Raw genomic sequence first — 11,577 nt, forward strand, 5'->3', positions numbered from 1 at the left:
GCAACTTTAAAAAAAGTTTTCCAGAATTAGGACACATGCCACTGTGACCCACATTTCTAAAAAGAACTGTTTTACTGGAACAGTCACGGAAGAGACAGATACCTTCAGGACAAAGAAATACTTAGAACATGCTTTTTTCTCTTCTTCAAGTCATGAAAAATCAAGTTATGGAGTTGTCTCCACATCGAAGTTAGTCAAATTAATCAACTCTCTCCCTCTCTCTTCACTTTATCTACTTGTCATGATTAAAATGCTCTACTAGGTTCTAAATGGACTCTCAAAGCTGGCCCATTCTGTCTTGGGATTCCAGAATCAAAATTTTGGCCACCACTCTTCATCCAATGCCAATATGCTATCAGCAGAGATTATTCCTTTAGGTGAAATATTAATTAACCTAGAAATTCTCCTTTCAAAGAGAAGTTTAGTCTAATCCTTTTATCAGAGTGGAAAGAGAGTTTGAGTGAGATGAGGTTGAAGATGAATCTATCTGGCTCCTGCCATGACCAGCTGTGTGAAGTCCTCCCTGCCTTGTGAAGCTGACATTTGTCCCTCTTGTAAAACAGGGAAAATGATACTTAGACCTCCCTAGATTTTGAGTGAGGTGGTATTGGTAATATTTTTAATGTATTGTTCTGCCAAAAAAAAAAAAAAAATCAATAAATAACTTTGACAAGGACGGGTCCCTGGGCCACAAAAAGGAATTGGACGGGAGGTGGTTGGAAATTCTGACCACTTCACCGTAGTGGGTGGGGAAGGGCCCCCGGGTGAGATAAGGTAAATAAAGCAGCTTCTCATTAGGAGGTGGGCTCTGTAGTCATATTATGACCGTTACTGTGAAAGACATCGGGCCATTGTTAAGTCACTCCTGATCTTAAGTTCCTTTAACATTTTAAAATGGAATTTTTTTCTAGTTAATTCCTGTCTGTGGTAACACTAAGATCAACCAAAGTATATTCCGAGGATTTTCAGATGTGTTGAAAGTTCGGGACTTTTGACTGTCAGCTCCTAGCTCCCAAACTGCACTCCCGGCCCTTGTATGGATCTGGTAATTTATTTTTGATTTTTCAGCTTGCAGCGAGAGGTTTAATTTTCACTTCCTTCCAGCGGCTCTCTGCGCTCCCGGGAGGTGGGGCGCCTGGCATCCGTCTGTGGTTTTCGGGTAGTAACTTCTTCCCGGGAGGCCGCCCGCCTCCACCCTCCGCGGCGGCGTGACGTCACGGGCGATGACCGGCCTATAAAGCGGCAGGTGCGCGCAGCACCTCCGGAATGTTCGCACACCTGGCGCCCGAGCCTGAGCCCAGGGAACCTGAGCCCAGACATCCCGAGACGAGCTCCAGGAGCTGCCTCCAGCGCCCCAGGCTGGCCGGGCCTGCGAGCTCGGCCACGCGGCCCCCCGCGTCCCAGCTCTCGGCCACCACCGCCTCTTCCCGCCCGCAGCTCCCGGCCGAGTTGCCCCAGAGACCGCGACGCCGCCGCTCCGAGGGACCAATGAGAGCCCCGCTGCTGTCGCCGGCGCCCGTGGTGCTGTCGCTCCTCATCTTCGGCTCAGGTGAGGACATCCCGGCTCTGAGCTGCCCGCAGCTTCTCCCACCGAGGGCAAACAGGTCTCCTCTTGGATTTTGCTGCTGCTTCTCAAAAAAAAAAAAAAAAAAAAAAAAAGCCGCCTCTGGGTGTCCCCCGACTCTGTCCGGTGGAAAGTAATCGACAGACCGGCCCCTCCTATAGAGGTAGAGAAAAGAGGCCGGGTGTCTGCCAGCAGGAGGGTGCCTGAGAATCTTTGTACTCTCACTTTAGTCCAGAGGGAAGGAGAGCTTAGAGATCCTGTGATCCAGACCCTTCCTTTTTACAGATAAAGAAACAGAGGTCCAGAGCGGTAAAGTGATTTCCAGAGATCTTGGAGAAGAGTAGTTAAGTCCCAGACCAAGGAGTCCTACCTCCTGCCTAAATTCTCCGTCTCCTCTGTCAAGTGATTTTGTTTTTACCATTCTAGAGGGCCTGGCATCGTCCCAGGGAGAAGTTCTACTTAAAAGCACCTCTCTAACACTGTTTTGAGACCTAAAAAAATCCGCCTGCCAAGCAGGAGACGCGGGTTCAAGCCCTAGGTTGGGAAGATCCCCTGGAGAAGGAAATGATAATCCACTCCAGGATTGTTGCCTGGAAAATTCCTTGAACAGAGGAGGCTGGCTTGCTACAGTCCATGGGGTCGCAAAATAGTCCTACACGATTTAGCCGCTAAGCAACAAACGATAAGCAGGGGCTTGAAACTGGCCCCCAAGTCTTACTTAGTCCCCAGTTTCTTCTCTATGTGAGGGCAATAATAAGAGACAATGACAGTAAGAAAATTTATTACCAACTACTATTCATATTACTTTTTACATTTGATATGCATACTCTTTTTAAAAAGGTAAGCATGTGTTAAAAAGATATTGGATTTATCTCTAGAATCTGTTTATTAAAATGGAACAGGTAACATTCTATTGTATATATGTATATGAAGTTATGGTCATATTGTTACCTCTCAAATAATTATATTACATTAATTTGCCTATTTGGCAGGTTTTTTATGTGGAAATTAATGTAGATTATCTGTGGAAAAGAAAACCTAAATGAAAGAAGCTCTGTAATTGGGACAGTTGAGTTTGCTTGTTGGCAGAGTATGAAGGAGCTTTCATAAGTGACTCAATCACAAACAATAACACATGTGCAGTCACTGCTTTGAAGATAAACATTCCTTCCGAACAGAATTGACTGGAGAGAAAAGGCACCCCGCTTTACTTTTTCTTTTCTCCTCTTATTCTCACTCTCATAGCCCATTATACTGCTGGATTAGATGTCAATGACACCTACTCTGGAAAAGGAGAACCATTTTCTGGGGACCACAGTGCTGACAGATTTGAGGTGACGTTAAGAAGTGAGATTTCCTCTGCAAGTGAAACGCCTCCTGGTGGCGAACTGTCCTCGGCGATCGACTATGACTATGCAGAAGAGTATGATAATGAACCACAGATACCTGGCTATATTGTAGATGATTCAGTCAGAGGTGAGTAGAGGAGAAGGTGACAGTATAGCCTATAAGATATGTGGTTTGTATGAGCAAAGCTGCTTCAAAAGAAAAGCCTCTCCAAGATCTTCCAGTGGCTTTCTTGTGTGTGTGACTGTTCTGCATCCCGCTAGTTAAGCTGGAAACTGAGATAGAAAGAGCTTTTAGTGGGCACAACCTTTGTGTCTGGAGCTCTAACAAACGTTTCATATCTGGGAAGTCTAATCTTCACAACTTTATGAGGTAGGAATTGTTACATTTTACAGCTGTGATAACTGAAGCTTAAGAAGGTTAAGCATTTTGCCCAAAGTTCCACAGCCAGAATGAGAAACTCCAATCTGTTGGATTTCAGATACTCTGCCAGATGACCACTCCCCCATGTGAGAAATCAATATAGACATCAACCAATCCCATATACTTTATATCTCAGCTTTTATAGCCACTCCCCACCACCATTTTTCTCTAAATTACTGCAGTTGGACACAAACAGGGCTTCCCTCATAGCTCAGTTGGTAAAGAATTTGCCTGCAGTGCAGGAGACTCAGGTAAGAGAACAGAAAGATGTAATGGGAAAAGAATGATTGGATCTTAGCCACTGTGTATTGTGCTGTGACATTGGTAATAATAATAGTAATGCCACTTTCTGGAAATATTAAAGAACAAATATGCATGGATTTTATGTCACTAAAATCTCTGTTTAACCCCAAATCTCATTTGTCAGTTAAATAATAGTGACCTATAATTTCTTCTCTTCTGCTGTTAACTGATTTTTCAAAAAGAGCATTTACTTAAAATGAGGGTACCAGAGAAAGAGGTCACTATTGTTCATTACTCTCATATTACTTTGGAGTTTGAGGGCAGGCGAGATCATCAGTAAATCAGATCTAAATATCCTAGGAGGATCCATTATGAAGGCAAGGTTTAAAGCGTCTTCTTTCCTGATCTTAGTTTCCCTGACTCCTCCTCTCTGTCTAGCTCCCAGAACTGGTGAAGGAATAGCAAGTGATAACATGAAGACAATGACAGGTGGGAAAAGTTTTATCAAACACTCCATTTTCCTCCCTTGCTCCACACCTCCTTTATGTGCTTTTACATAAGGCGGGAAAGGGGTCCATCTATAATTCTTATTTTGGGAGGGGAATGAGATGAGACCATTAAGAAATTTTGCTCTTAAAGATGTTTCGAGTTAGCATTTCATAAGGCCAAATGAATTGATGATGATGAATAAAAATGGTTAGGGGCCAAAATTACAATGTACTGTAAAATACAGTGAAAATTGATCCATGAAGATAATGTCTATTGTAATACTTCAGCATAGTGACTATCTCTGTTTAAAATTTGTAATGTATCTGTAAAGTGCTGTAATATCGATTTAAAATGTTTCTGTTAGAGGAACTGTTCTAATTTGGGGTACTTTTCTTATCATCAGAGGGAAGTTTCAACACAAAAATTGCATAGCCACCTATTAAACATTGCTCCTAATTTGACTATTGTTAATGTTGATATAATGACTGCTAAAACACTCAAAGTATTTAATTTTTCATTAACTTAATCACAGGGCTCCAGCTTTGCTACCCTTCCTTATGTTTCTAGAGTTCTCTATTTACCGGGCACTGCAGAACCATTATGACTAACTTTATTATGACTTTATGACTCTTTTCTCTGGGCTCACTAAATACTTGCTCAGATAAACTTATGCAGAGATTAGTAAAACAAAATGCACAGCTCTAACATAGAAACTCCTCCTTCCTATATTTAATGTGTGGGTAAACTATACCCTGCATAGCTATAACACTGAACAAAGGTTTCTGTGAATCTGAAGAGTTAGGATGAACCCATGAAGCGTCAAGCACAAATATTTATGGACTTCTGTTTTTCAAATAGATTGGTCACAGAAATTAGCCCCCAGAAAGTATCAAATAATTATAATCTGTTGTAGTCTGGGAATTGAAGAAAGTTAACTCTAATGTATAATTCTGTTTTTTCCACCTCAGGTAATACACACCAATTCCCAACTATGATAGCACAAGACCGATATGAGTAAAGAAAATCACCAAATATACTCAAACCCCGCTTTAACTAATGGAACTGAGCTTTTCCCAGAGAAAACATAATATAATTGGGTATTAATAGGCTTTAACATCCCAGCACTGCCATTTTCTAGCTACTGTCTTAGTGCAATCTACTTGTCTTTACTCGACTCTACTTTTTCTCATCTGTATCATGTAGATAGTAACAATACATTCAAGTGTGATTTGGGTTTAATTAAATTAATGCTTGTTACCAAGAACCTGGTATGTATTAAAGTAAAAACAAATGTTTAAAATATTTCATGGATTTTCTTAGACAAGTAACTCCTATTATTCCTGTTATCAGTAATAATAATGCTGATACAAATAAATCAAAATATGTTTTTAAGCTAATAAAATAACAAATGTGTTCAAATTCTAAGTGCCACATAGTACAGATATTGTCTTTGTTCAATTATGTATATGAGTTGTGTTAAAAAATGCGACTGATAAGGCTGTTACCCTGTGAACTTTCACTGCTAGGACATTTTTCTCTCATGTCTTCAAAATGGTGTTCCACATAAAGAGAGAAATAAAGATTTATTTGTCAATAAATCTTTTCTTTTCTGTTTTATTTTTTTAGTTGAACAGGTAGTTAAGCCTAAGAAAAACAAAACGGAAAGTGAAAAGACTTCAGATAAACCCAAAAGAAAGAAAAAGGGAGGCAAAAATGGAAAAAATAGAAGAAACAGAAAGAGGAAAAATCTGTGTGATACAGAATTTCAAAATTTCTGCATTCATGGAAAATGCACATTTTTAGAGCAATTGGAAACAGTATCATGCCAGTAAGTTGCCTTAAATCATATGGAATTCTATATTTCTAACACTGTGTATGAAACCCTTAGTTGCAAAAAACCATTTTTTTTTTCAATGTATAAACCAATAGTTGGCAAACTTCCTTAAAGAAGCAGATATGAAATATTTTGGGTGTTGTGGGTCAAGATTATGTACGGTTATCATATAACCAATTAAAACATGGCCATTTAAAACTGTAAAAAAAAAAAAACAAAAAAACATTTTTCAGCTTACGTGCTATAAAAGACCTAGCAAATGGCCAGATTTGACCTGTGGGCAATAGTTTTGCTGAACCCTGGTGGAAATCATCATTTTGCAATATATATTTTATAAAACCTCTTGATAAAAAAGGAATTAAGGTAGTTTTCACTTAATGTTCTTGCTTCCTTCCCTCTAAAAGCTGCTAGCACATTAAATGGTAGTAGAATGTATTAGCTGCATAACAAGCCACTGAATTCATCAGTTGGTCATACAAGGAGCACAAAGAATGAAAAGGCGTGTCCTCTTGGAATATCACACCCAGACTAATCTCAGCTTGTTCTTATACTAATAGACCTTAGGCCCGAATGCGTTCTACAGCTCATCATTTTGAAATACAAATAAATGCCTGGACTAATTTTTTGAATGCTAGAATTAATGATGGTTTGTGATCAGGAAAGTAAATGTAAAATTTATTGGAATCTTTTCAGTGATTATAATTTTAAAATGTGGGTTATTTGCAGATGTTATCCAGAGTACTTTGGTGAACGATGTGGGGAAAAGTCCATGAAGACTCAGAGCATGGTCGACAGCGATTTATCAAAAATTGCTTTAGCAGCTATAGCTGCTTTCGTCTCCGCCATGACCTTCACAGCTATTGCTGTTGTTATTACAATCCTGTAAGTAAGGCATGTCTTTAAAATCCCTAATAAAGTAATGCCAGGTTGATTTTTTTCAGGATTTCTATCTTAATGTGGTATCATATTTTACGTGAGTTATTCTATTAGTGGTACGTGATCTTTGGCCATATCTTTACATTTTATTGACAATTCACAGAATATGGTTAAGTGCATTCCTTTGGCCACCATTGAAGCTTAACGTATGAACCCCTTTCTTGAACTTAAAAATTGATGGTTTTGTTTCATGTTATATGTCTACTCATGGCTACTTCTGAATCTCAGATTGTTGATATCTTCTATTAGTATATTAAGCTTAAGCAAGCTTCCCAGAAGCTAATTAAGAACTAGGTTGTCAGAGACATTGCTTTGATACTAAAAATTAACAAAGAGCCTCAAACCAGGAGCCAAGAAAAGATGTCTTCCGCTTCTGTCAGAATGCAAAATTCTGAGTTAGGAATTTGATAGCATGGTACTGACTTATTAGAGCTTATGCCTATTTTGTTATTGTCAAATGCAATATGGGAATTCAATTACTAAAAAACAAAACAAAACATTTCCTCCATATGGCATGGCGTAGGAAGCAGGGACAATTCTATTACTGTTTCACTCTAGCAATATCTTCCCTGTGCTCATAATAACAGATCACTTACTTCACTTCATGACCAATGAATGTTAGAACTAAACTGTCCTAGGTAGTAGCCACTGGTGGGTATGTAAAAATGGCATTGTCTGTCAAACAAAAGTCAGTAGATTAAGGAGCTTCGGGGAGGGTGTGAATGGCTCTGTAATGACTCATGTGCTACTGGAGCTTGGGAAAAGCAAGACTCATTATTCTAATTTTAGGTCTTGGTAAATTACTTTTAACAACTGGATTGTATACATGATCTACTACTCCTGCCATTCAGGAAACAAGGAATTATCTTCTGTCATTGTTTACTATTAGTTTAAACTCAGATCAGCTAATGATAAAATGCTAGGTAAAACACAATTTTATGATGCACTTAAAGTTTGATGTGTGGTTTAAATTTGTTTTGCACATCCGAGAAATTATTTCAGTCTGTTGGTACCTCAAGCTCGATATGATATGCAAATGTGTTTAGGAAAAATATACTCAGACACCATTATTATTTGACGTAGAATTACAGAAGAAGAAACTGCCAGTTAGGGAAGATGTTTTGAAAGAATTATTCAAAAACTCATAATTATTCAAGTTGAAATATTTAATCACCCTTTGGAAAAGTATGGAAAAACTTTGTCATGCTTTCCTTTTCTTTTGTATTCTTCCCTGTATTTGAAACACATCGCAAATACCAGCCTAAGACAGAGTTGCTGCTTTTTCATAACTGAAATCAGTTTTTTCCCAAACATCAGAACTAAAGTTCTTAAGATTTTAATAATAACATTTAGTAGATAAAAAAGCTAATAAAAATTGAATTGCTTGAACAACACTAAAACATTTCAGACCATTGAGTGTTTTGGTAACAGGTAGAAATAAAATTAGAAATATTTATTACATTTAGAAATAAAATCAATTTGTTTTTAAGCCTGTATAAAAAACCAAAACCTAAGCATTTACATTAGTTTGTGCAAGCATACAGCCCTTCTGTGGTAAAACTATACCATCTTTTTCCAGTTGTGCCTGCAGTTGTGCTATTTTGGGGAAAAATATGGATATGCTTCATGCCTTCTAAAAGTTTGCATCCCAATGCACATTTGTTTAAATCTCAGTACTCTGGGAATATGTTTATATAAAATCAACATAAAGATTCCCTTAAAAGAACATTGGTGATAATTTTAGCTGGCTTTAGTTTTGGGTTTGGTGGAATGGTCCATAAGTGTATAGTGGTCCCTAAGGACTCATGAAAGAAAGTCCCTGTGCTCATGAAACCCCAGTCAAGGTATAAATGAATGGAACTTTGATGACAATAGAATATCTTGTTCTCTGAAGGCTTCGAAGACGATACCTCAGGGGATATGAAGGTGTCGCTGAAGAACGAAAGAAACTTCGACAAGAAAACGGAAATGGACATGCCGTAGCGTAGCTGAAGGTATTATTGCAGGTTGGAGTTTTAAAAGATATCTTTAAATAATATTTTACAATTTAAAAAACATAACGCCTGTTGTCTGAAGAAAAATGAGAAAAGCAAGTTTTCTTAATGGTACACTATGAACGTTGGCTACACAAAAGTGTTATTCTTTCAGCTTGAGTTGCAGTTCTATATTGAGAATGGACCATGTCCTTACTATTCTAAGGGATAGAAAAATGAAGGAGACACAAATTCTGTTCTCAAAGAGCTTAGTGTTTTGAAGATAGAAAAAAATGCAAGAAACGAGAATATCAGGGGGAGTAAAATATATGTCATAAAAAAGGAACTAATGGAATATGAGGCGTTTCCAGTGAAGGAGGGATAGAATCCAGTGGGCTGCATTTAGGGAGCAGAAAAAGATGCAATAGAGGATGGCTTTGGAAGTGAGCCTTCCAAAGTAAAGTGGATAAGTGATTATAAGTGGAAAGGAAGATCAATAGTGTGAGATGGGCTAGATTATTTTAGAAAGGTTTGAAAGATGACCTAGATCAAATGGTGTTGGAGAAGATAAGGTTGAATTGATAGGCTGAGCTCATATGGTGGAGAGCCAACATCAGGGCACCTGCACTACAAATGTGAGGAAGTAGAAACAGCAGTGGGATGTCCTTGCACAGAAAAGAAGTAGGAATGGAGAGGGGCTCACACTTGAGAGGAAACTTGGTTAGTGTACAGACTGTAGTTCCTATTTTTTTTTTTTTTTTAATTTTTGTAAAGAGAGAGAGCTGAACATACTGAATGGAGAAAGTATGGAGAGGGATATTTTGTTGATAACTAAAGTCAACAGCTGATGAAACAGACTTCCACAGGAAGGGGGAGGCAAGGAGATCAAGGACGCTCTTAACATCAGTCCAAAGAAGGAACTCCATTTCCTCAGACATTTTGGAAACATCCTCAAGTTATTGGGTTGGCCAAAAAGTATGTTAGGATTTTTCCTTACAATCTTACAGAAAAACTCGAATGCACTTTTTGGCCAGCCCGATATTATTTTTTGCCTTCAATTGCTTTAAGAATTACTCGAGATACTTGCTAAATATGCATATTTCTAAGCCAAATCCTAAATCTACTAAATATGCAGTTCCATTTTTTATTAACATTCCAGATGCTTGGAGAACACTATCTTTAGCATTGGTGAAGTATAGGCATTGTGTTCTGAGCCTATTACAGAATTAGCTCAGTAAGTCACGAAATAGATAATTATCCATGCCGATGCTATACTCAATACTTATTCATCAAAAGTTATTAATGAATTGGCTTAATGTTCTGAAGCTAAAGTCACCAGCATGAATAAGAGTTTATTTTTGGTTGTTTAGTGCAATTGAAATTTCTCAAAGGAGGTCTGGAATGACTTTAGGAAAAGGAATATGCTGTGTTGGCACATTGTGGCTGCCTATTAACTGGTAGCTACTATTATTATGCCCTTGGTACTAATTATCCTAAATTAACTGTATATCATAAATATACTGAGCCACTTAATCTTTGTTTTTAATTATGTCCGCTTCATAGATTTGGTTAGGAAAACTATTTCTCATCACTATTCTCAGTGCTGTAATTTTAATAAACAGAATTTGATGAAACAGGTTTGAACACAGTCTTCTACCCAAGTATGCATATAACCGAAGCAGATGTGAAAGACAGATTCAAGTCAGAAGGGCTAGTTTGTCTCTGAAAAGCTTTTAGCACTTTCCACAAGACATCCTAGGGGGGAAAAAAAGATTGGCAGAAATTCTGATTGATGATTATTCTTTGACCTTATCTCAAAGCTATGTTGGAATTGGGCTGTCTCTAACAGTTCGATTTATTTTCCAACAGGGTATCAGATCGGAATCACTGCCAAGTCACAGCTGCAAGTGATACATGGGTTCTTCTTTTCAGCAAATCCTAAGAAAACGGAACCTTTTTGTTCTGATGGTTTTAAACTTTCAATTGTCACTTTTTAATGCTAAGTCTTATTTCTGTACATAAAGATGCATGGAGATAAAAACTATTTTTTCAAGTTGTAAATAATTTATTTAATATTTAATGGAAGTGTATTTATTTTACAGTTCATTAAACTTTTTTTTTAACCAAACAGATTGAGAGTTTGAATGTGACTTTTGAGATTGTAAGACTTTAGGGTATTTGTCTAACATTTAAATGATCAATTTAAAAGGAGTTTCTTCCCTTTTTTTTTTTAACTGTTTTGATGTTTATTTTCAAAACTTAACTGTTTTTTTCAGAAGTATTCTTAATGGGAAAATTATTAACTAGAGTCACTTAGTCCTCTCACAGATACTGATGTCCCAAACTGTTCTTTCTTATTCCACATAGAACTTGCAAGTCCAATAAATTATAAAAGCTTCTAAAATCAACATGTGGCATAGCTTCTCTGGTATAGTAGACATAGATATTATAAAAGAGAGAAAATATATTGCCCATCATTATCATCACCATAAACAAGAAAGGAATAAGGTTTGAACATGGCCTTTTGCATGAACCAGGCAGTATTTAGATTTGAGACTTCTTTCCCTAATATCATGACATAAATGTATAAAGCATTTAAAACACACTCTTCTTTTTCTCCACTTGCTACTCTTTTCTTACATTATTTTAAACAAATACATGTGTATTTCTGGTGAATGTTCTTTCAAAAGCATTAAGGTTGTGGAATGATTTGCCTGGTCAACTAAGTGACCTGGGTGAAAAACAAAATAACCTTTCTGTTGTGCAGG

At 37.6% G+C, this 11,577-nt stretch overlaps 1 protein-coding gene across 4 annotated transcripts; it reads left to right on the forward strand.

The window, feature by feature from the left end:
• On the forward strand, positions 1,069–10,853 carry AREG (amphiregulin). 4 transcript variants are annotated; one of them, XM_018049584.1, is made up of 7 exons: positions 1,368–1,549; positions 2,810–3,040; positions 4,016–4,066; positions 5,693–5,894; positions 6,627–6,782; positions 8,731–8,842; positions 10,679–10,853. In XM_018049584.1, the coding sequence occupies exons 1-6, from the start codon at positions 1,489–1,491 to the stop codon at positions 8,822–8,824; spliced, it is 795 nt and encodes a 264-aa protein (XP_017905073.1). In that variant the 5' UTR covers positions 1,368–1,488; the 3' UTR covers positions 8,825–8,842; positions 10,679–10,853. The 4 variants fall into 4 exon arrangements, with proteins under 4 accessions (XP_013820177.2, XP_005681818.3, XP_017905073.1 ...); XM_018049585.1 differs by having other exon boundaries at positions 8,731–8,830; XM_013964723.2 differs by lacking the exon at positions 4,016–4,066 and having other exon boundaries at positions 1,069–1,549.

This window comes from Capra hircus, chromosome 6 (assembly GCF_001704415.2).
Source record: "Capra hircus breed San Clemente chromosome 6, ASM170441v1, whole genome shotgun sequence".
NCBI classification, from domain to species: domain Eukaryota; kingdom Metazoa; phylum Chordata; class Mammalia; order Artiodactyla; family Bovidae; genus Capra; species Capra hircus.